General features: G+C 41.1%; 1 protein-coding gene across 13 annotated transcripts in view; it reads left to right on the top strand.

Annotated features, from left to right (window-relative positions):
- szt2 (SZT2 subunit of KICSTOR complex) overlaps positions 1–25,968 on the top strand; it is a 290,455-nt gene that overhangs the window by 196,847 nt on the left and 67,640 nt on the right. For 12 of the 13 annotated variants that reach the window (XM_060919698.1, XM_060919695.1, XM_060919703.1 and 9 more), the window contains 4 exons: positions 2,242–2,369; positions 9,009–9,056; positions 14,816–14,937; positions 17,129–17,311. In XM_060919698.1, the coding sequence (XP_060775681.1) occupies positions 2,242–2,369; positions 9,009–9,056; positions 14,816–14,937; positions 17,129–17,311 (481 nt within the window). The remainder of the gene's footprint in view (positions 1–2,241; positions 2,370–9,008; positions 9,057–14,815; positions 14,938–17,128; positions 17,312–25,968) is intronic. The other variant, XM_060919697.1, reaches the window with a different exon arrangement.

The raw sequence follows: 25,968 nt of genomic DNA, 5'->3' as shown, positions 1-25,968 counted from the left end.
TTATCCAATTATATATTTTTTTTGTTTGTTGTCTCTAGACTGAGAAGAGTTTAGAGCTGGCTCACTCATTGGTTAGGACTTCATTGCCAGGACAGAAGGCCATGGCAGTGTATGTTTATGTAGGAAGTGACGGATGAATTAACCAGTCAGATTTTGATTTATAGTGGGTGGGACCAAAAATTTATCACCCTCGGCCTACTCGAAGGCGAATGCGAGCTTAACCACGAATCAGCGCTGTCAGCACAGCAGTGAAGTCACCTTCCAGCCGGTGTAGCGTTCATTAGTAGTGTTGGCGAATAATGCTAATAAAGCAGTCAATCCAGTGGTATTGAGAGCAAGTAGCACAGAGAAACTAAGATTTCTGTCTCCAGACTCTTCTTCCACACACACTCGCTACAGTATTTTTCACACACACTTGTTCATTTTCCCATATAAATTACTTAGTTACATTTAAACTAAACACCGACAACTACATACAATGGAGCAACCTGGCAGCCTGTCGCTAATCCCCTGCAAAATCCTTTGCCCTGTTGCTTTTTTGGTGCGTCTGGCTAAGTTTTGGCTGAGCTGAAGTCCCAGCTCTAATAGTAACGGTCCACCACTGACTCAGTGTATTACTGCATCATGTAAAACCAGAGGTCACTGGCACACAAACATTGTCTCTAGTTGTATGTTACAGTTAGTATAGCCAACTCATCACATACTGTAATCATTTGAATGTTATTCTCTATTCACAGTCACGTTATAACTGATAAATGCTTGCAAAGCATCATGAGTACACTTTACATACGTCAACCTTGCATTACATAAATTAAGAGTACGTACAGTATTACAAAGACTATAGCGGCATTTTTCTTGGGAAGTTCGAGCTCAGAATTGTCATTTTTGACCTCTGTGCATTCAAGCGACAAAGTGGGGGGTGGAAAAAAAAAAGAAAACATGAAAGCCTCCATATTTTTTTTTGTCTTTTGTTTGTTAGCAACAAGCCAGACAGCTGATTGTCCTCCTCAGAACACCAAACTGTATCGTCAGTGTTAGATTTAACAAGCTAATATGTCTGTCTCATCTCATCTCATTATCTCTAGCCGCTTTATCCTGTTCTACAGGGTCACAGGCGAGCTGGAGCCTATCCCAGCTGACTACGGGCGAAAGGCGGGGTACACCCTGGACAAGTCGCCAGGTCATCACAGGGCTGACACATAGACACAGACAACCATTCACACTCACATTCACACCTACGGTCAATTTAGAGTCACCAGTTAACCTAACCTGCATGTCTTTGGACTGTGGGGGAAACCGGAGCACCCGGAGGAAACCCACGCGGACACGGGGAGAACATGCAAACTCCGCACAGAAAGGCCCTCGCCGGCCCCGGGGCCCGAACCCGGACCTTCTTGCTGTGAGGCGACAGCGCTAACCACTACACCACCGTGCCGCCTAATATGTCTGTATGTCAAAAAAAAAATTTTTTTAAAAATCAAAGTCCTTCTCACGTCATGTGGCGCATAGGGCAGCGCCGATCCCCGTTTCGTAGCCCTCGGCCTCTCGCCTGTTACCTAGCTAGGGTTACAGTGTGTGTGTGGGTGGGGCTAGTCCTCTGGTAACCACGAGAGTTTGACTCCCCACTCGCATCTGTATTGCAGCGTGCCTTGCCAGATGGCAGTAGGTACCATTTTTATGATGGTCTTTGGTATGACCCGACCGTGAGTAGAACTCGCGATCTCCCGATCAAGAGACGGACACGCTAACCACGAGGCCAACTCGTGGTCATGTCTGTATGTTGATTGATCTAAAGTCAGTACTTGTGTATCCACAGCATAACTTATTCAAAGGTAAGAAGTGCAACTTTGGTTACTGCTCATGCTGTGCTCAGCCATGTTGATTTGACGTCACTTGCTGAACTTGGAGGAACTCGGAGTTGAGAAGACCATTCTGAGTTCCCGAGTAGCAGTTTGCGTTGAGAGCGTGTTTTCTTTAGTTATTCCTAGTCAGAGATCAGGAATTATAAGTTACGACCTTTAGTTGAATACAGCTTATATGAGGACATTTCAGAATGGATTCTGCTGTACGTCTTGTAGCATTCGGGATATTTGATGTTCTAGTGAGGAAACTGACGAGACTGGAGTTCTAGTGTTTAGGACAGAGCCTTGATTTGATTGAAATGAAGCTTTTTAGTGCACACACAATACTGTAATTGTCCTTCATATTCTAAGGAGTCATATTTCTTCCTGTCTTATGCAGTTCTCCTCAAGGAGACCTCTTTGTCCCTCTGTCACACGTCCAACCTGTCAGCCATCCTCCATCCAGCACCAGGAACTTCATCATCATTGGCCGCAACTTCCAGCAGTGGCACTACAGCATGGAGCAAGGTACAATTAAACATCCAGCCTGTCACTGGGTCTCTGAAATTAGAGGGATTTCATCCAGCTCGTGCTTTTCCAGCTATTTAATTAGACATTTCTCAAATGTCTGGTTGAAGAATGATTACATTTCATTTTCACCTATAATGTTAATGATCATGTAAGACACGCATGTGGTATGTGGGATCTTGTAATCCGTCAGCTGACTGTGTCATGACGGGGTTTGCTGCAGTAATCACGTAATCATGCTCTCTCTCTCTGATAGTGTGATTAGTAAATAAGGAAAAGGTTAACTGGTTACTCAGCAGGACACATTTATTCTCAAACAGTTGCTGTTGAGCTGCTTGGCTGCCTTTAATTTACTGTACTATATTTGCTCTACTGCTTAGATCTGAACTTGGCTTTGAACTTTATTTAAAACTGCTTTCCCTATGTACTATCTGCTTGTGTGTTTTTTTTTTTTTTCACGTCTTGTTTTCTCGCTAAATGTTGTAGTGCGTGTCGTCTGTGAGTGTGTATGCATTACTTTTTCCAGAAACCTGCAAAGTGCCAGAGCTGAGAATTTTTATCCATAAAATCCCCAATTGTTGGATCCACTCTGGTGTGGCGATCCAGTAGCTCACAGTTTTGTGTAATTATCATTTTTTACAATAATAGTGACCATTTAGCTACAGGCGTGCAAACGGCGCGCTTTTCAGCGCATTCCGCTTTTTCCCCGGCATTTTGGGCGACTTGTGTAATTCGTGCAGATCCGAAGAGGTTTTTTTTTTTGGGGGGGGGGGGGGGGGTTGCTCTCCGGTAATCCACTCTGGTAGTAATGATAGACCCGAGTACTGTGCAGACCATACAACGTTTAGTTCCCCCTGGTGGATGTATGGAACCATTGACAGTAAGATTGACAGTGTAGCTGTTTGCTGCTATTATAATATTCAACAGCGTTCCGTTACAAACTGCTAGCTGCTACACTGTCAGTGGATGGAACCGATGGCTGGGCAATCTGGTTGCTAAGGAACGTGACTCCCGGGCTTTTCCTCAGATCGGTGTGTTCATTTATCAACTTGCTGAATTTCATCTACTAGTGTGTATTTCTTTGGAGCCTCGGTGACTGGGAGTAAACGATCAGCGTTGAAGTGGAAGTCATTTACTCGTCTACAATCAAAGCGTAAGTGTTAAAATAATTGTGCATATATTAACTTTGTCTCTCGTAACCTAGCCTCCTTCATCTAACCATATTAGCCATGACCTATCCTTGGGGTAAAAAACGCCTGAAAAACATAATGTTATTTGAGGAGTTGCATGATGACTGTATATGTTCTCAACGTAGTGTCTACATGGGTTAATGACTATTGTTTTTTGTTCCTAGATAATATTTAAGTGCCGTAATACCGTTCTATACGTGCAAGAATTGGTCTTAAAGTTTGTGGCTGTCTGGCTTAGTTAAATGCTAACCGTTAGCACCCGACTAGCTGCTATTTTAGAACATCGAGTGATCAAATGGTAATGTGTAACCCATGTGTGTGTTATATGAGTTCGTGGTAGCCAAGGGCTGCACAATTAATCGAATTTAATCGAAAATCGCGATTTTGGCTGCCACGATTAAATTAAATGAAAATCGTGATTTCCATTTAAAATGCGAGCTCTGCTGCATATCTGATCAAGCACTTTTTGACCATTAGGGGGTGAACCGACGCATGTAAGGTTTCAATAAGCAAGCAAGCCAAGTCACAGTAATGAAACCTTACATGTGTCGGTTCGCCCCCTAATGGCGTGAGAGTAGGTAACAGATTGAGGTGAGAGAGAAAAGCTAACTATGTCGGAACAACAGACTATCTAGCACTGGAGGCAATGTTGTGACCTGCCTTCGCTCATGTTTAAAGCCAGAGCATGTTGATAGGCTGGTCTTTCTAGCTAAAAACTTGTAGGCCTCAGTATAATGCTATGTAATTGTTGCAATTGAGTTTTCAGTTCCTTCATCCTTTGGTAATTTCTTGGATAAATTTCATTTATTTGTCATTTGGAAATCAGAATTTGTCTTTTAAATTTCATTCTGCACTGAAAGCTGTTCATATTGTTTGTTTGAATATAGTGAAATAAAATTTAAGTGATTTCCCTAACATCAAGAATAATTGTGATTAATAATCGTGATTACAATTTTGATCAAGATAATCGTGATTATCATTTTTTCCATAATCGTGCAGCCCTATGGTAGCCACAACATTACAGTCACTTAGGCTGTCTAAATTAAGCAAAAACATTGGCGAATTTCGCCTCCTTTCAAAGTCAATGAGAGCGAAGCGAAATTCGTTTGTGTCTGGATGGACCGTATTGAAGTCTGACTGATATTTTGTGTGTGTGTGTGTGTGGGGGGTCCGCGTCGCCGCGCTACCTCACTCTTTTTTGACCATGGTTGTGTTTGCATCCCTGTAGCTAGTAATATTGGGGAAATATTATAACTTTGAAGGCTTGTTTAAAGGATTGATGTGGCTGGGAAGTTATTTAATTTGAGGGGATTCCCTAGCAAATAATGTGCATGAAATCGTTCGCTTCGCGCAGTCAAGCAGACAGAGGAAGTCCGTGTGCGCATGCGTAGCTTTACCACCACCTTTTTCTTTTGGGTTTTACAGCAGCTGGCATCCACAGTGTTGCTTTACTGCCATCTACAGGTTTACCTTTGACCGCGCACTGACAGTTACATCATTCTGTCGCTAAACGAACAGTTGATCACACCGAGGTGCTCGCTGACCGCCGATATTTATTAGTTTGGTCCTGTTTCTCCTTTCCTATACACAATATAACGTCGGCTCACTTTCCATTACTGTCGTCGGTCTTTCACGTTTCATTCACGCACTCATGTCCTCTATTTTTCTCTCCTGTTTCAAATTTGTATCACATGTTGCTTTGCGCGAACAGGGAAAGCCCACCACATGATGCATGACGTATCTTGAATTGGGTCATGGTGAAGCAGGAAAAAATAGCGGAGAATTTAGGGCCACATCATTAATTGTTCTGTTAAAAAAAAAAAAAAACCTAATAAAATTGGAAGTCTGTGATTCGAATTCAGTAGCTTTTGGTCTACTAAACAAAAATAATTGGGTGTCAGGGAAAATTCTTTTTATGACATTAACTTAAAATCTGAAAGGCAGTACAGCTTTAAGGCCCGGTCCCACAATACCGATAACTACAACTATAGCAATAACTCTAAATAAATCAGTCCCCTGCAGTTTATGTGGTTGGTGGTCACACCAGACCGATAACGATACCTATAGCCCAGGCCTGGGTTTATCAGTGTCCGTGAGGTTGCTTCTGGATCAGGTAATTGATTACATGTGACGTTGTCTGAGCACGTGCTAGTTTCCTCGGGCATTTTCCACCGTTGAATCATGAAGTCACGGAATATGGATTCACAGAAAAGAAAAAAATGTTATACAAAGCATGAATCTTTTATTCACTGATATGTGATATTTTCCATGAAATATCAATAGTAAATTAATAAAGCAAACCTATAAATGCAGGTAAGATATTTTAATTATGAACTTTCATCCGTGATGCATCATCCATATGAAATTGGTAACCAATCGGTAATATACCGAAATGTCTGTGACCAGTCTGTAAATTACTAGCATTCGTGATTCATCTCATTATCTGTAGCCGCTTTATCCTGTTCTACAGGGTCGCAGGCAAGCTGGAGCCTATCCCAGCTGACTACGGGCGAAAGGCGGGGTACACAATGGTTGTCCATGATACATCTGTATTAAAATCCGTAACCAGTCCGTATTTTGCATCTGTTTTTATTATGTTTCTGTAGTCCGTGACCTATCCGTATTTTATCAACCACCAGAGTATGTACGTGGGTTGTTTTGAAGTCCAGGCTGTACAGTATGACCCAGAATAATGTGCTACTACTTGGAAAAAACTTCCATTACTGTATTCCTAAATTGCATGCATTTATTTCCCTGAGTGTCAGGACCAACCGGTATTCTAGTCGGGATTATAGTTGTGGTGTGACTGCTCCAGTCTGGAACTAAACTCAGGCACAGGTAAAGTCATAGTTATCGGTGTTGTGGGACCGGGCCCTTCATGTTCACTTATTGACAAAGCACACTATGTGTTCAGGGCTCTTTATGGCTGTATAGTTGTATACATGTGTATTTTAACAGTAAGAAATAGTTTAAAGTTGTGTTTATTAAATTAGTTTATCACTGACCACATTAGATTAATTGGCAACATGTACACTACCGTTCAAAAGTTTGGGGTCACTTTGAAATGTCCTTATTTTTGAAAGAAAAGCACTGTTCTTTTCAGTGAAGATCACTTTAAACTAATCAGAAATACACTCTATACATTGCTAATGTGGTAAATGACTATTCTACAGGGATGTGATTTTTCCGCGAATTCGCGGAATTCCGCTTTTTTCACCTCAAAATTTGAAAAAAAATTTTTTTCCGATTTTTCGCTCAAAAATCTGCATTCGTATCCTATTCGTTCCGACTTTCAGTAATTCCGTCATTGAGATGAAACGAGGTACGTGATTGGCCCATCGCTCTGTAACAACCAATGAACGCGCTTGTTAGATAGCTGTATGTAAGTTCGCTTCAAACAAAGAGTTGAAAGATGGCAGCCTCCGTGATCGAGCGTAAAGATGCAAATCGAGTAAAAGAAATTGACAGAATAGTGAAAAACAAGTTCCGCTGGGAATGGTTGGAGAAAGAGGTTGCTACAGACGTTGGACATAAGACTGTGAGACATTTGTTCAGCGATTTTCGTTCTTTGGGGAAAGGGCAGAGGTCTCTGGCTGTCAAGTTTGGGGATGCTGGGACCTCCCCTGCCCGAGCTACGAGCGTGCAAAGTCGGGCTGGAGCCCGGGATAGAAACGAAACCTAAGCGGAGCACCGCGGCTCGCCTCGGGGCGAATTACGTCCCGAGGCGCGGGGCTAGCGTGCCCTGCCCACACTGGTTCTTTGGGGGGAGGGCAGAGGTCTCTGGCTGTCAAGTTTGGGGATGCTGGGACCTCCCCTGCCCGAGCTACAGGCGTGCAAAGTCGGGCTGGAGCCCGGGATAGAAACGAAACCTAAGTGAGTGAACACAGTAGTTTTGAATATCCTTAAGTGAGTGAACACTGGGGTTCTGAATATCCTTAAGTGAGTGAACACTGTGGAGTTATGATTATCCTTTGGTGAGTGAACACTATAGAGTTATGTATATGAAGTTGACATTGCTAGAGTAGTAACTGCAGAAAAAAAGTGACTGATATGCTGGAACTGGACATGGATGCTAGCATCTTTTTTCTTTGAGAGTTCCTGAAGACTTGTGGATGAATTCTTATGTTGCATCATATTTGTTTGAAAAGGCACATTTAGGTATGTTCAACTTCTACAGTAATTGAAAGTATAAATTTTGTTTTTCCTTATACAATTTTCTATTTATTCTAATGCAGATGATTTAATTTAGAATGACATTTTTAGGTTTCATGTTTTGGCTTTTTGTCAGTTAAGAATCATTGAATTTACTATAGGGGCTCAGAGTTGCATGTTGACCATTAAATTGGCTTGAATTTGTTAATCATGACAAGTTTTTTCTTGTGTGTTTGCTTGCCATTTTAGTACAATTTTTAAGTCAGAAAACCCCAGAACCCAGGAGCTTCGGGGGGCTTCGCCCCCCTTGTCCCCCCACCAGGGCGCTGCCCTGGACCAGCTGGGGGCCTGCGGCCCCCAGACCCCCGGCTAAAATTTTCAGATAATTTCACCAGTCCCAAATCACATCCCTGATTCTAGCTGCAAATGTCTGGTTTTTGGTGCAATATCTCCATAGGTGTATAGAGGCCCATTTCCAGCAACTCTCACTCCAGTGTTCTAATGGTACAATGTGTTTGCTCATTGCCTCAGAAGGCTAATGGATGATTAGAAAACCCTTGTACAATCATGTTAGCACAGCTGAAAACAGTTTCTCTCTTTAGAGAAGCTATAAAACTGACCTTCCTTTGAGCAGCTTGAGTTTCTGGAGCATCACATTTGTGGGGTCGATTAAATGCTCAAAATGGCCAGAAAAATGTCTTGACTATATTTTCTATTCATTTTACAACTTATGGTGGTAAATAAAAGTGTGACTTTTCATGGAAAACACAAAATTGTCTGGGTGACCCCAAACTTTTGAACGGTAGTGTACCTAATTTAACAATTAACTATGTATTGAGGTATGACCTTTTTTGACCCCATGATGTTACGCCTCCTTTCTCACAATCGCTCACTCGTCTCACAAGTTCCCTTTGCCTAAGGGGAAAATATTGTCTTGTGAATATTTTTTTTTTTTAAATAGAGAAAAGTGTTGATAGATAAACTTTTTCATACAAACAAACCATTATGATTATATTTCGAAAATATAATCATAACTTCCAATGATGTCATTGATTTAAAAAATTAAGCCATTTATAAATTTGATCATCAGAAATTTTTAGGGGGAAAAAAATAGTGTGCAAAGGTTTTGCAGGTTTCTGGAACCAGGACTGGCTCAGTATTACTGGAAAAGGTCCAAGAGCGTGCATGCATATTTGAGAGAATGTTGGCGTGCGTTTGTGTGTCTCCGTGTATATAATGTTAGCAGTGTGTGTCGAGTTGCCATGCAGTGTGTGTGCTTATCTCTGTTTGCCCACAGAAGAGAGTTCAGATGAGGAAAACCCTGCAGTTCTTATTAGGTTTACACGTAAGTCTGGCACATGTGTAGAGCCAGTGCGGGCATCGACCCTGACGCCCTGCCTGGCAACACACACAGACACACACACACACACACACACACACACACACACGTACAGAGAGAGTGAACAATAATGAATACAAGGAAGTAGCACTTGGATAAAATCAAGATACATGTCTTTTATATGTATATACATATAGTCGATCAATAACTGTGTTCATTGTGTCAATTATCACTTCTCCGAGCATATTTCTCCAACACTATTCTTTCCTAATATAAAGGTCCTCACATAACACATTTGACATACAGTAGTGACATTTCCAGGTGTGTCAGTGGATTTTCTCTCTCTGTTAGCTGGTAGTAGGAGAATACAGGAATTAAAATACTCTGTAATATTCTTGTAACCTTCCATCAACATACAGTCATCCTCACATGGTAAGTGGCCTAGTGAAGGACATACAGGTGCTCTCAGAAGTTTACAGGCACTCATTATGGACATGAATGTCACAGCAATATTGGGTTTTTTGTTATGATTGTACAACATCTTTAATAGAAAAAACAAGAATTTGGTGCACAAGTTTTAAAATTATTTTGGGTTTTCGGAAATCAGCACAAGGTCAAAGTTTTATGTACAGCTGCTTAGATTATGAATTCAGTGGTGCTGAAAGTTCCAAAATGTCTTTTAACTTGCCAAGGCGTCTTAACTTCCTGTTTGTGATCATGATTAACTACAGCTGGTAGCTTTTCTGTGCCAACATTAAAAAAAAAAAAGAGTTTATTTGAGAAGAATAAGTTATTGGGAGGTGTACAGTAGCCACTTTGCCAAGGTCTAGAAGAAGACCCAAACTGTCACCCTCAGCTGAGACGAAATTGGTTCATATGGACAGGAACCACCAAAGCACAGGCCTGCTATGAACTGGAACCAGCTGGAACACCAGTGTCACTGACTACAGTCAAGCAAGTTTTACGTCACCATGAACTGTCCAAGAAAGAAGCCCCTGCTCCAAAATCAACACCTTCAAACTCAGCTCAAGTTTGCAGCTGACCACATGGACAAAGAAAAAGCCTTCTGAGGGAACATTAAGACAAAGAATGAGTTGTTTGGCCACAATAACCGAAGGTATGTTTGGAGGAGTAAAGGTAAGACATTCAACACTGTACCTAAAGTAACTGTTAAACAGGATTCAACAAAGTGGATGGAATAATGAAGAAGGAGGACTACCTCAGAATTCTTCAATATAACTTTAAACCGTCAGCTAGATGGTTGACTCAACTGCCTGTTCCATCAGGGCAATGACCCCAAACACATCAAAGCTGGTTGTGGATTGGATAAAGCAGGTCAACAGTAAGCTTTTGGATTGGCCTTCCCAAAGTCCTGACCTTAACCCGTTTGAAAATATGCAGACTGTGTTTAAAATTTGGGTAAGTGCCAGGAAACCAACAAATTTAATTCAAATCTATTAATTTTGCCAAGAACAGTGGTGAAATATCCAACCAGAATCCTGCCAGAAGTTTGTTGATGGCTGCCAAAAGCGTCCGGTGAAGGTGAAACTTGCTAAGGGGCATTTAACCAAATATCAGGTGTGCTGTATGTACATTTTTGACCCTGTATGTATAATTCTGGCACCTGGGTTGATGTCCGAAAACTCAAATTAAATTAAAACTTGTGCACCAAATTCTTTTAAAGATGTATGTTGTCCAAGCATTCTGCCAGAATGAGCAACAGCTCAAAGAAATCATTGCAAGCCCAATATTGCCATGACATTCATGCCCCTATTTGTAAACTTTTGACTGCAACTGTAAATTTATAAGCTAATATGACCACAGGCATGAACGTACAGGTTGTAATGATGCAACAGCAATATGTGGGTATGTGTAAGAACTCTAGTGCTGGAACTAAAATTGTGTAGTGAAAGATGAAGATAAGCAAGTACACACGAACGTAAGAACGAATGAGAACACCCATTGAAAAGCAGCGTACACATTGCCATTTGGGTGAAATATTTGATGCTGTCTTGCAAAAATAAAGACTATACGAATAGAATATTTCAGTTTCAGGCTTCAGAAATTGTTTGTTTAGTCTGGGTTCATACTTGCCAACCCTCCCGATTTTGGCGGGAGGCTCCCGATTTTAGCCTCCGTCTCCTGCCTCCCGATTGTATTTGTTAAAAACTGGATAATCTCCCAGTTTTGGGAAATCCCTACCGCCAAGTTAAAAATACTCCTGATTATGTCCAATCAGAATCGTATGAGAAACACTGCTGACATCAACTGATTTTTAACCAATCAACAAACAGAACGACAGTCACTTCCGTAATGTAGGATTCACCCAGGCTGTCTGACATTTTTTACAAGCAGTCATTCATCATGGCCACTAAACCCAATACCAAACGGCAAAAATATGAACGCAAATACCAGGTTGCATGGGAGAATGAATTTCCATGGATAAGCAAATGTTCGACCAGCCAGTTACACATTTTTAATGTAAAGATACCTTAAATCAGAATATAATGGACATTTGAGTGTGAAATTAAACTAGTCTGCCATACCATTTCAGAAACAAACTGTACAACTTCTAAAGTGTTTAGTGAAATTTTGCATGACAGAGAATTTGTTTGGTGAGTGTATTTGAATAGTGTGGTTGTGTCTTAGTGCTATTTTGAATTTATGTTTGAAAATTTACAAGTGAATTATCTGGAAAGTGATTGATAGAGTTTTCAGGTTTTAAGTGAAAGATTACTAGTGAGTGTATTTTGGTCGTACTAAAATTTTGCATTCGAGTGAATTTCTTTGCAGAGTATATTTTGATAGTATGGTAGTATTTATAGTGCCATTTTTAAATTTTGTTTGAAAACTTTTGTCAAAGTTTGCAAATGAGTAAATTCCTTTGATGCATTCCGATAGGATTTTGATAGGATTTCTAGTGCTTTTTAAAAATTCTGTTGGAAAGTGTTTAGTGAGAGAGATGCATTTTAGTAGTGCTAAGACAGTGCAGTATTTATATTTACAACCCTGATTCCAAAAAAGTTGGGACAAAGTACAAATTGTAAATAAAAACGGAATGCAATGATGTGGAAGTTTCAAAATTCCATATTTTATTCAGAATAGAACATAGATGACATATCAAATGTTTAAACTGAGAAAATGTATCATTTAAAGAGAAAAATTAGGTGATTTTAAATTTCATGACAACACATCTCAAAAAAGTTGGGACAAGGCCATGTTTACCACTGTGAGACATCCCCTTTTCTCTTTACAACAGTCTGTAAACGTCTGGGGACTGAGGAGACAAGTTGCTCAAGTTTAGGGATAGAAATGTTAACCCATTCTTGTCTAATGTAGGATTCTAGTTGCTCAACTGTCTTAGGTCTTTTTTGTCGTATCTTCCGTTTTATGATGCGCCAAATGTTTTCTATGGGTGAAAGATCTGGACTGCAGGCTGGCCAGTTCAGTACCCGGACCCTTCTTCTACGCAGCCATGATGCTGTAATTGATGCAGTATGTGGTTTGGCATTGTCATGTTGGAAAATGCAAGGTCTTCCCTGAAAGAGACGTCATCTGGATGGGAGCACATGTTGCTCTAGAACCTGGATATACCTTTCAGCATTGATGGTGTCTTTCCAGATGTGTAAGCTGCCCATGCCACACGCACTAATGCAACCCCATACCATCAGAGATGCAGGCTTCTGAACCGAGCGCTGATAACAACTTGGGTCGCCCTTCTTCTCTTTAGTCCGAATGACACGGCGTCCCTAATTTCCATAAAGAACTTCAAATTTTGATTCGTCTGACCACAGAACAGTTTTCCACTTTGCCACAGTCCATTTTAAATGAGCCTTGGCCCAGAGAAGACGTCTGCGCTTCTGGATCATGTTTAGATACGGCTTCTTCTTTGAACTATAGAGTTTTAGCTGGCAACGGCGGATGGCACGGTGAATTGTGTTCACAGATAATGTTCTCTGGAAATATTCCTGAGCCCATTTTGTGATTTCCAATACAGAAGCATGCCTGTATGTGATGCAGTGCCGTCTAAGGGCCCGAAGATCACGGGCACCCAGTGTGGTTTTCCGGCCTTGACCCTTACGCACAGAGATTCTTCCAGATTCTCTGAATCTTTTGATGATATTATGCACTGTAGATGATATGTTCAAACTCTTTGCAATTTTACACTGTCGAACTCCTTTCTGATATTGCTCCACTATTTGTCGGCGCAGAATTAGGGGGATTGGTGATCCTCTTCCCATCTTTACTTCTGAGAGCCGCTGCCACTCCAAGATGCTCTTTTTATACCCAGTCATGTTAATGACCTATTGCCAATTGACCTAATGAGTTGCAATTTGGTCCTCCAGCTGTTCCTTTTTTGTACCTTTAACTTTTCCAGCCTCTTATTGCCCCTGTCCCAACTTTTTTGAGATGTGCTGCTGTCATGAAATTTCAAATGAGCCAATATTTGGCATGAAATTTCAAAATGTCTCACTTTTGACATTTGATATGTTGTCTATGTTCTATTGTGAATACAATATCAGTTTTTGAGCTTTGTAAATTATTGCATTCCGTTTTTATTTACAATTTGCACTTTGTCTCAACTTTTTTGGAATCAGGGTTGTAATTGAGTTGTTACTATTTTGGTCAAATCTTATTAAAATTTAATTTATATATGATATTATAGTTCTCTGTATTTTTACATGAGCTTACAGAAGGAAAACACATTTGATGCAATGCAATAATACTTTCATTCACTGTGACTATTTTAAGAAATTATAAACATTCTTCGAAAGCACCACTTGTTAAATTTTCTGTGTATGTATACAATATTCAGGCATGAGATTTTTCAGCCAAAAATCTGAGTTAAGGCTTCCCTTTCATTGTTATTCTATTAAAATTCAAGACGAGTATTATTTCAGATTTTTCACTCTGAGCTCTCTCATATCTGATACATGAATCCCATAACCTATAGTAATTGATAGAACAAAATCAACAGTTCAAAAACTCTTTAATTGTATCAATTTCAAATGGTTTGCAGTTAATTGGGATCCACTGTTTTTATCATTTCAACCGCGCGTCATACCCTCGTCTAATTGAAAATGTCGTTCACGCACTTTTCTCCCCCATGAGAATTTTGAAAAGTTGGCAAGTCTGTGGGTTTGATAACTGATGTAATCTAATCAGTTGTGTGTAGTGGACTCGGATATAGCACAATATCGTTACGGTATGATATATTGAGCATATCTGCAGCCCTGGCCTTTAGTGTGTAGATATAAAACGTAATGCTTAAAAGTCAGCGAGAGGTGAAGCTCTCGAGCCGAAGTGTGCCTGTGAGATCAGAGCTGTGTTTCCTCAAACACACTCTTTAAACAGCAGTGAGTAAGCTTAGGCAGAACTGTTGAGCTCCTTCTTTATGTGGACATTATGAAGATGATTTCTGATTTAATCTCAGCAGTAATAAGCTCTTCATATCTTCCTCTCCACAGCACATGCCTCTTTTTAAATCATGCACAATCAGGGCATATGATTGGGGGATTTAGGTACAACGGAGTATAATCATTTATTGTTTTCTTTTCTCTTCTTTCCCTCTTTCACTCTGTTTCTTTTTTTTTTGTTGCCTTTTCTGTCTTTTCCATTCTTTTTCTCTGTCCCTCCCTCTTATCTTTTCTTTTTTTCTTTCTCTTCCTTCCACCTGTCTCTATTTCTCCCTGAATCTCTTTTCTTCACTTCTCTTTCGATGCATTGTTTTCTTCTTCTTCTTCCTCCTCTTACACCCCCCAAAGCTCATAAAGGGCTCCAGAGGTTTGAGGCATTGGAACACAGTGATTGGCTGAGCCCTGGTCAGGCCTGGAAGGGTGTGGCTCCACGCCAGAGGTTACTGCACATGTGCATAGTGGATAAAAAGGTGAGTAAATAAGAAGGCACTCTATTTTCTCAGTACCCTTAGCCTGGAGCTGCTGTTTTTAAAGGTGCTGTACAATCCATACTAATCAGTATCAGTTTAGAGCAGCAAAATAATAACACACACCACAACACTGTTAAGTTCTTGAATCTGTTCAGGTCGCGTTTGCTTTTCCAGCAGCTCTGACAGTGGTGCCAGCTGCAAGTCAGTTTATATTAATGCACTTGTTTTATTATTATTATTATTATTATTATTTCTGTAGTATGTTTTGTGATGTGACATAAGCGATAACAGGAACTCGTGGATGTTCCGCGACATTAACTAAAAACAGTCTCAAACATTATTTTAATAAATAAGAAACCATAAACATTGGCAAATTGCTGTTTTGTAAATTAAACAAAACACTTTGGGATGTGCTCATTCCAGGGTTTTATATTTCCTGAACATTCAAAATTACTGATTTTAATTCTAACCTTGACCCTATATACTACTCGGGTGAAGTAAGATTAAAGAAAAGTTAAATCTAATGTAAATGTGTTCTCTTTCTTTATTTAAAAATGTTTTTTTTTTCTTAAAGTGCATATCACGGGTAAATTCAGGCGCGAGATCAATGTAATTCTCCTATTTTATATTAAACTTGGGTCAAATATCTGTAACATTCTGCATTCTCTGCATTTTTTATTTTTATTTTTTACCTTGCACAATACCAGAAAAATTCAGTTGAAATCGAGCCATATGAGGCGAATTGGTCCACCTCTGAAAAAAACTTGGCATTTGGATTTCCCGGCAAACATTGATTTTCGTGGCATCGCGTGCGGGACGCCTCCTTCTGAATCCTACGTCAGCGCTGGTTTGTTTATGAGAAAACGACCTGGTGGTTTTCTGCAAATTTCTTCAACGTTATCGCGTAATTATTAAAATGGTTAACAGATGTATCGTAGGAGGGTGTAGCAACACCAATCATGATGGGATTAGTACTCATCGTTTTCCAAAAGACCGGACAATGAGAGAGAAATGGGAGCGCTTGGTCTACACAGGCTGTGCACTGAAACCGTGCAAAGCTCTCACAGCCTGCTGGCGCTTCCGCAGGTGACGCCACGAATCTGGCTCCAGACTCCCTTGGGATTTTTCCAGACGCGTTTTGTTATTTTATTTTTTTCTGCTGTAGACAGATGGCCTTGTGCAAAATTACCCTTCTGGATGAGTGTGTAAAGGGACATACTTTATAAAAAAAAATACAAAATTGGTCCAGAATATGCACTTTAAAGGCATCAACTTCACTATTTACAATATGTTCTTGGGGGCATCATGGTGGTGCAGTGGTGATCAATGTTGCGTCACAGCAAGCAGGTTGTGGGTTCGAACCTGCTGGTTGACTGGGACCTTTCTGTGTAGAGTTTACATGTTCTCATGCCTGTGTGGGTTTCCTCCAGGTGCTCTACGGTCCAAAGACATGCAGATCGGATCAACCAGCTACTCTAAATTGCCCATAGCTATGACTGCGAGTGTGAATGGCTGTCTGTCTCTCTGTGTTAGCCCTGTGATAGACGAGTGACCTGTCCAGGGTGTATCCCGCCTCTCACCCAAGGTCAGCTGGGCTTGGCTCCAGCTCACCCGCGGCCCACAGTGGATAAGTGGCAAAGAAAATGAATGAATGTATGAATATATTGTTACCATCAGCCCTTTAGATTAAAAAGTAGAAGAAGACGACGACGCATTTATTTGGTCACATGTACACAAGCACAGTGAAATTCTCCACAGTGAACACACATGTGCGCATACACATACCCAGAGCAGTGGGCAGTGATGCTCCAGCACCTGGGGAGCAGTCAGGGGTTAGATGCCTTGCTCAAGGGAACTTCAGCCATGATAGAGGGAGAGGAAAGTGCTGTTCATTCACTCAACTCCCCTCACATTTTTCCTGCCGGTTCCCGGAATCGAACTGGCGACCCTTTGGGCCCAAGACCTTCAGGCCATGGCTGTCCCTGACAATAAGTCCATGAAAAACATATATAGATTCATACACACACACACAGTGTAAAAGGTTGCAGTAGAGGGTTAATAGGTGCCTCATTAAATATATCTGTGTTAAAAGGGCCACATTTGTGTTAATACATCGATGTATAACTCCTGTACACTTGTTATATTCTCTCTCTCTCTCTCTCTCTCTCTCTCTCTCTCTCTCTGGCTGTAGTTGAGTGTGTACATCTATAACTGGTCGGTGGATGTCGGTGCGTCTCTGAGTCGTGACCTGGTGAGACTGGTGCAGTGGCAGAACGCTCGCGCTCACACCATCAGCTGCCTCCTTAGCCAGAAAATGGGCCTCTTTCATCATTACTGCTTTGCTGACACACCTACACACGAGGACCTGAAGCAGGTTGGTGTTCTACCTACTGATGAGAAGTGTTAATGAAAAGGGTAAATCCCCTTCCCCCCCCTCCATAAAACATCTGTATTTGCGATTACAACCTACACAGCCGCTGCGTCATGTGTTATGGGTTGTTTTACAATCAGGGTACAAAGTTTGTGTCACAGGGGTCCAAAATTCAAATTGATTCAAACTGGTTCTTGTACCAGTTTTTAAGTGAAGGACAAGTTAAAGAACAGATTTCAGGTCATTTTTTGACGTGTGTGTATGGTAGTTTTGTGTAATCTGCTATAAGATAAAGAAGATTAAGTGTAGCTTTAAGTAGGGCTGGGAGAAACAAATGAAGTGATTCTCGGAGAGGACTTTTTTTTTTTTTTGACAATTCAGAATCCACTACTTCCATAGTGCTTTTAAATATAAGGCTGTAAGCTTTGTGTTAGTTGTCTCTAATATTTATGTCCCGATATCTTGACCACATTTTAGGATGAAAATAATCATTTTAGATATCTCATCTCATCTCATTATCTGTAGCCGCTTTATCCTGTTCTACAGGGTCGCAGGCAAGCTGGAGCCTATCCCAGCTGACTACGGCCGAAAGGCGGGGTACACCCTGGACAAGTCGCCAGGTCATCACAGGGCTGACACATAGACACAGACAACCATTCACACTCACATTCACACCTACGCTCAATTTAGAGTCACCAGTTAACCTAACCTGCATGTCTTTGGATTGTGGGGGAAACCGGAGCACCCGGAGGAAACCCACGCGGACACGGGGAGAACATGCAAACTCCACACAGAAAGGCCCTCGCCGACCACGGGGCTCGAACCCGGGACCTTCTTGCTGTGAGGCGACAGCGCTAACCACTACACCACCATGCCGCCCCCATTTTTTTATATTGAAAAATTAGCTGTCTCAGAGAGGACATTTTTTTGACACAATTCCATACTAATTTGATCAAAATAGTCTGAAAACTTACTGGCATTCAACATTAAAACTTAACTACGTTTCCAATGATATGGAACCAAATATGTGTTTTATGGTATAAAGAATGATGTAAGTGCATCCCTTTTGGAGCTACCTGTGGTCAAAAAAGCACTTTTTCTAAATGACACGAGTAATTTTGCGAAATATGACACATATTGCCATACATTCACCAAAAATAACGTTATCACCACATTTTTTTTTTTTTTGCATGGTAAATAGAGCGATCACAGGGCTACAATAAACAACCAAGTTTATTTAGTCAAGCCTTTTGATATTGAAGATAAGTGTTAAATGGGATTTTTAGCTTGCGTACCCTGATTGTAAAACAACCCTTAAATCCTTCTACAGTTAAAATACACGGTGTATAATTTAGTCGTCATTTTATCTGATGACTTGTTTAAGTGTCGTGAAATCATTCTTTTTGCTTGCACAGCTACTTGTGTTCGAGTGGATTTACTGGCGTTTGTTCGAGCTCCTAAAAATTCTGCTCGCTTACCTTGTCCACTGTAGCACTTTAATCCGTGATGATCAAAGAAGGGCATAAATATTGGTTCAGGTGCGTGTTTGTACATATGGAGCCACATTAGTGCATCCCGACTCTGAACCCCTGGCAGTGCCTGAGGCTGGTGACATGAGTGTATTGGACAGCTGTCACGTCTGTGCAGTTTCACGTTGAAAAAAGCGTCACACACCAGGAGCTTCCTTTTAACACTGAATCCTCACCCAGTGGAGTGTTGTACCAAGGCATGTTTGTTTATTTATTTATAAATATGCCTTGAACTTGTTTACATGACTCGGGAAGGCTGTGCAGGAATAGACCTGGTGACATCTATCGCTGTCTGCTTTTTATATTTATTTTATTTTATTGATTTGAGATGTCAGGTGTTTCTGAAGATTGCACTTCAGATGCCATGGTGTATTTTTATACTTGGAGCCAGATTTGGGTGTTTTTATTTATTTATTTATTTTGTACCAGTGTGTGTGTCTGTCTCTCTCTCACACTCTCTCCACATACACACACACACAGTGGTTCTACTGCTGCTATGCACAATGTGTGTGCTCCCTTCTACCCTTTCCAATGAAAAAGGGCCAGATATAAGTGACTTTAAACATGAAGCGTTTCAGGCACAGCTACAGCGACCAAATAAATATCAGTGCAATTTTGTGCACGTGTACAACATACAATATGAAGATTAGCTCATTTTTACTGCATGTTAAGATCAAATTTGATTTGCACTAAATAATAAACTGTCCAATACATGAATTGAGAATGCACGAGCTAATTTATTCACTCTACGTCATCTGCTCTGTTATTTCTAGCTACCTCTTTTTTTGGAGAACTGGGGAGGCTGAAGGCTAATACATGCTTCCACCAAGGCATGTGAAACCAGCCAACTTGAGCGTTTTTTTTTTTTTAACTGAAATGTCTATATGTTCACATTAAGAACAACAACTTTATTCATCACATGCTTGTGAAATTCCTCTCTGCATTTAACCCATCTGAAGCAGTGAGCGCGCACACATGAGCAATGAGCACACATGTATACCCAGAGCAGTGGGTGGCCATGCTAACAGCGCCCGAGGAGCAGTTGGGAGTTCGGTGCCTCGCTCAAGGGCACTTCAGCCCAAGGACGTCCCATATTAACCTAACTGCATGTCTTTGGACTGTGGGGGAAACCCACGGGGAGAACATGCAACCTCCACACAGAAAGGCCCCCGCCGGCCGCTGGGCACAAACCCGGACCTTCTTTCTGTGAGACGACAGCGCTAACCACTTACACCATTGTGCCGCCCAAACTTTTTTTGATAGTCATGTTTCCAGTCATGTTGTTATGATGGCTGAAGTGAATGTTGATGAAAGTTTTGTAGTAAAAAAAAATGAATAATACATTTCAGAGAAGGTCTACAGTATGGGCTAATTATATTGAACAGTTATTCCACTAAATCGAGTCGTACATGAGCTGATAGCTGACGAGGCACGTAGCACTGAGTTGGCCATCAGTGGGATGACTGTTTTATTCTATCCACATTCACTGGGTTTTGAGAACCAGGGCATTTTTATTTTTTGCAAATTCGATCAATAAAAACTTTATACAAAACGTCATTTCCGCAAAACAAACCGGCGAAATGACAGTAGCAGCTTGTGAAAAAATTTTGTAATAATAATTCTTGAAAAATAAAAGATATGTTATTACCATCAAATACTTTCATTCCATACTTTGTTGCTTTTTTTTTTGTATTTTTAGGGGTTTTCTTTTCCAGTAGAGTCTTTATTTCATCTTTGGTTGGTTCAGCAACACGCTCTGCCATTTTCTTCTTTAGGTTTTTTTCTTTGTCGGTTGGCAAACCAACTTAAGTGTGTTACCGCCACTGACTGGGCTGCAGTGTGGAACAGGAGATATTGCGGGGGTGAACTATATTCTTTTAGCTATTTCTGTTTCTTTTAAATACTTGATAAAGTTATGTATCTGATTTGATGCGCTCTGCCGTTTTGTTTCTCTCTACTCATGGTATATGAGCTGATATCTTGGTAGTAGAGTAGCCAATCAAAGCACACGATTGCTCATATCCAGTGAATGTGGATAGAATAATAATCAAAGATCATACGCCAGGAGGCTTCGGTTGAAATGATGGATTCTTTGAAGTGACTGGCATAGTACTCTTTTGTGAGGGGCATAGCCCTGAAGAAAATAATACTATGCTAGTCACCAAAGAGAATCCATAATTACCGGTGCCTCTCAGTTCATGGTATATTTGATTTTCTATCCCCCATCCAAAAATTTTCAAGTGTTAACTACAAAGAATTAGAAAAAAAAATCTGAAAAAAAAAATTAGAGGTCTAACTCACTGTCCCTCTCCACGATGGAAGCGTCAAAATATCCAAATTGAACTCAGAAATGCTCGCAGAGCCACAGTTGTGACTCAAGTCGGCTATATAGCTTGAAATTGTGATGTCAGCTCATGGTGTATCCAGGATCTACCACGACTCACCCTTTTTAAATTTTGACATCACAAGATATTTTGCTTAATCAGTGGAGGAACTATTTTATGTCCTGTGAGCCAGCCTTGGACAATTGCTGCACAGGAATTTTTTGATGAGGGATATAAATAATCTTATTATATGAGATATCCATGCTTAACTTGGCTTTGTCTTTCTCTCTGGAGAAAATCTCATCTCATTATCTGTAGCCGCTTTATCCTGTTCTACAGGGTTGCAGGCAAGCTGGAGCCTATCCCAGCTGACTACGGGCGAAAGGCGGGGTACACCCTGGACAAGTCGCCAGGTCATCACAGGGCTGACACATAGACACAGACAACCATTCACACTCACATTCACACCTACGGTCAATTTAGAGTCACCAGTTAACCTAACCTGCATGTCTTTGGACTGTGGGGGAAACCAGAGCACCCGGAGGAAACCCACGCGGACACGGGGAGAACATGCAAACTCCGCACAGAAAGGCCCTCGCCGGCCACGGGGCTCGAACCCGGACCTTCTTACTGTGAGGCGACAGCGCTGACCACTACACCACCGTGCCGCCCTCTGGAGAAAATCTCCAACTTTTTCCTGTCTGGTCCACTCTAATATTTAATCATATCAGTGATTTAAGCCAGTATCTCACTGGGCTGCGACAGCTTGCGACAAATTGCGAACGTCATTTGCGAGAGAGTTTCAAAAGTGTCTTGAAACATTCGCGGGGCTTCTCAGTTTCCTCGCATGTCTCGCTCCTTCGTCGCTGAAATTTTGAACACGTTCAAAAAAATTAGTGTGACAAAATTTCTCTCAAAATAGCCGCAAATGCGTCGCTGGTGTCGCTAAGCCGTCGCGAACCCTTCTCAAGTCAGTTTCCATGAGGCTTCCTCTACTTCCCTGCTTGCCGAGGGAAAGCCGGGCTGCGACAGCCTGCGACTAGTTGGAGACACAACAATTGCGGTAAAATATGCGAATATCAATTCAGTGTGATTCCAAGTGAAAATTGTCGCTAATTCGCAGATTTTATCGCAATTGTTGTGTCTCCAACTAGTCGCAGGCTGTTGCAGCCCAGTGAGATACTACCCTTAGGATATTATTGCATCCTCTTCTATGCTTCATTGATTTTGCAGTCAAGCGTGAGCCTTTCGTTTAAGTTTTCATTTGCTGTCCCCTCACGGACACGTTTGTGTTATGTGCAAGTGCAGTGACGGGTACCTATGCAACTGTCTGTGTAAATGTGTTTCATGTGTCTGGAGAAAAGCGAATGCAAAACTTTTTTCTGAGTATTGCTTCCTGTGACACAGTGCTGATGCTTTTCACCGTGGTGGAATGTGACCAGTGATGACCGGTAGAAATGTGCTACTAGGTTTGGGCAGGATCTCTTTTTTTCATACCTTCATACCATCCAAACGTTTTACCAGGGTATATGTAGATGATTGTATTTGCGTATTTAAAAAAAAAAAAGTAAAAGCTGAGTTTCTGGTGATAGAAATCATTGTACCATGTAGTACCTATGACCCATAGAATAATAAATCGATAAGAAATAAGCGTCTTTCTTCCATAGATTCAGTATAGCTTGCTGGAGGACGTGATGACACTCCTGCGGCGGATACCCGACACATCAGTGAGCTGAACGGAGATGATGTGTGGGTGGTAGACTAAAATAAAATCAAATCATGTGGCCAATAAACTGCTTTTGTACTTGGAAGAAGTCATCTTAAAATGAAATTATATGTGGCAGTATTTTCATGATTCCATATCTCGTAATATATTTAGCTAATTGATTAGCTAGGAAACCTATAGAGCGGAAACGAGCTAATTTGTGTGAAACTGCGTTAGCCGTCATGCACTATAAACTCACCTGAATGGAACTCGTCCGGGAGTAAATGTGGTCACCAGTGTGGAAGTTGAATGCTAAGGCAGCTGGGCCATAGAAGGTTCACGCTGCATGCTGCACGCTACACGCTACACGTTCACGTGAAGAACCGGACCCTGGGCCATTAAACTTCATGCTTGGATGTTCAAGTGTTGCGTCTGTTCTACTTTGACCGAGTAACCAACAATATGGACTCTTCGGATGACGACGATTGCCTCATTCTGCTTTTACTGAGACAGAGGAAGAGAAAAAGGAACAGAATTTGGAGCCGAGAACACTTCCTTCTGAGAGAAACCCGTGGTGAATTTCACCGAACATTCTATAATCTGCTTGACAATCCCGATGAAGAACTATTTTTCAATTATACCATTCAATTATATTTTTTCTGAAGTTTTCCACTGAAAGCATAGAGTTATCTCCCTAGACCCGTTCTGATTGGCTGGCGCGGCGGTGACCGCATGCATTGACTGGAATTTCCATCTTCACGCCTAGAAAAAAGTGTGCATGTTCATTTCACGCTTCACGCGTGAAGTGTGCAGCGTGCAACGTGAACGCCGTTCTATGGCCCAGAGCAAGTCATGCTACGTTTGTCCACTTTTCTTTACACGCGTGTAGTGTGCAGCATGCAGCGTGCAGCGTGAACCTTCTATGGCCCAGCTGCCTAAGGGAATGTGGAGACAACTCCTTGTTAAGAGTTAAAACATCAGCCTTACTTTATTTCAAAACCATCACTCCACTTCCTCATTGTCGCAGAACACGCTATCCGGGTTCGCCCTAGGTTCTGAAAAATATTCTCCACTTTTTTCCTTGAAAAATAGTCAAATAAGTATTCACTTTTTCTTCGTCTGTATTTTTATCCCCCCGGCATATACTGTGGAAGGATATAGCTGTCGCTCTGTCTGTAAACATTTTAGTTTCGGGCGCGTAACTCCAAAAACCTATTAGGAATCGTTTCACAAAACCTCAGTTATGTTACGTGGCTAGACGAGTTGTGCCTTTTGACATTTTGGGATTTCTGAGATTTTTTTTTTCTGTATTTCTATGGCAACCACTTCAACTTGGGAAAATTTGGAGTGGGGTTTCATGTGGGGCTCGGGGGGATCTGTCGTCATCTGAAGACTCTTGTTTTCTTAGTTACCGATTTATCAAAGTGAACTTAATACAGGTTGATACCAACCAAACTGGCACAATTCAAATATTTGTACAGATACAGCGAGGCCCCTCCATTACATATAAAATTTTGGCTCCACTCCAGCATCTAATAAGAGAGACTTGATTTAGGGCTCCCTGTGCACCATCGAGCTAAAATAAACCTCTTTAGTTTGAGCGTACTGAAGGTTATTTTAGCATGGAATTATTCAAACGAGGTATTAGGACTCCCTTTAGCCTTTACTTCAACACAAAACTTCATTTATAATTGAATAGAGTCGAGAAGAGTCTTGGAACAACCAACACTAGTGAAGGAATCCAATTTTCCTGTTGATTTACAAACCAAACACAGAATGACCCCGCGGTTTACATCATACCGTTCGTTAGCCCAGGGGTCTTTCTAGCTACTGAAAAGACCAGGGGCTGAGTCCAGTTTTCTTCTGGAGCTTGTATTTTTTAAGAGAGATTGGCATCGATAGATTGGGGAGGTTATATCTAACTTTACAAGGTAATATTATCACCCGCACACATTCAAAGGTTATGACATCTTTATTACTGAATTTTTTTTTTGCACTGCTCTTTTTAAATTTGTCGTTCACTTCAGTTTGTCTCTCTTTATCAAGTTGTTATTAACACCTATAATATCTCAGGAAGCTGAAGCATGTGTGAATTGACTTAAATATCACTAGTAAAATGTATCAGTTTAATAAAAAAAAATATAATTTCTCACACTCGTATCTCTCCTTTAGGACCACAAAGATACCAGTTCTAAGTTACATTATTATATTACAGCATTCAAAATCCCAGATGGCATCCGTCAGTTGTTTTCTATTAATCTCTTGCTTTTTTTGAGGGTGAAAATACCCAGGGACTATAGCCCCGAGTGATGGGCCTAACGCCGCCGCTGTGTTCGCTACGGGAACTCAGCACTCCACGCCGCTTGAAACATGAAGCCCTTCAGTCGCTTGCCAGCTGACAGCACTTTCACTTTGGCAATTTTTTTTATTTTTAAACCGACCCTTGTGTTACTGACACTGCCCGATGTGCTCGGGGACAGTTGGGGCTCTGAGTGTGCGTCCCCCGTGGCTGTTTCAGCCCTTAAATCATCTTCAGTGCTTGAAGGAGCCCACCCAAAAAAACCTCATCAGCTTAGACTGCGCCGTTGTTCAATTCACGCAGAGATATTTACACCACCACTCCAGGCCGATTAAGACGCGTTGCAATTTGGTCAAAAGCTTGGCGCTCATTTGGTCATTGTGTGGTCGATTTTTATTGGTCACAAGCACGTGCTCATTGTTTACACTCTGGTTTCCTGTTGTTGATTCCAAGAATGAACAGACCTCCTCGGACTTGAGATCACGTGATCTGAAACGGTTAAACACAATTCCAAACGGCGGCCGCTAATAGCTCTACTAATGTGGCCAGTGATACAATTTGGACAAAAAAAACTCAATAAAATGACAAGTGTCTACGATTTACCATCACAAATCATCATCTTTCAAAGTGTGGTAAACAACGATTTCAATGCTACAGTGCACACAGCTACCAAACAATGCAAATTTGTTTGTAAATGTCATAATTTCTTACCACCTAAAGTCTTTTATCGCTTGGAAAAGAATGAAATGATGGACTGCTATCAGTTGGATTGTTATTGCAGCCATATAAGCTGCGCAATAATG

This window comes from Neoarius graeffei, chromosome 4 (genome assembly GCF_027579695.1).
Source record: "Neoarius graeffei isolate fNeoGra1 chromosome 4, fNeoGra1.pri, whole genome shotgun sequence".
Classification (NCBI taxonomy): Eukaryota; Metazoa; Chordata; class Actinopteri; order Siluriformes; family Ariidae; genus Neoarius; species Neoarius graeffei.
Note: the sequence above shows the minus strand (reverse complement) of the source record. Positions and strands in the feature narration are given on the sequence as shown.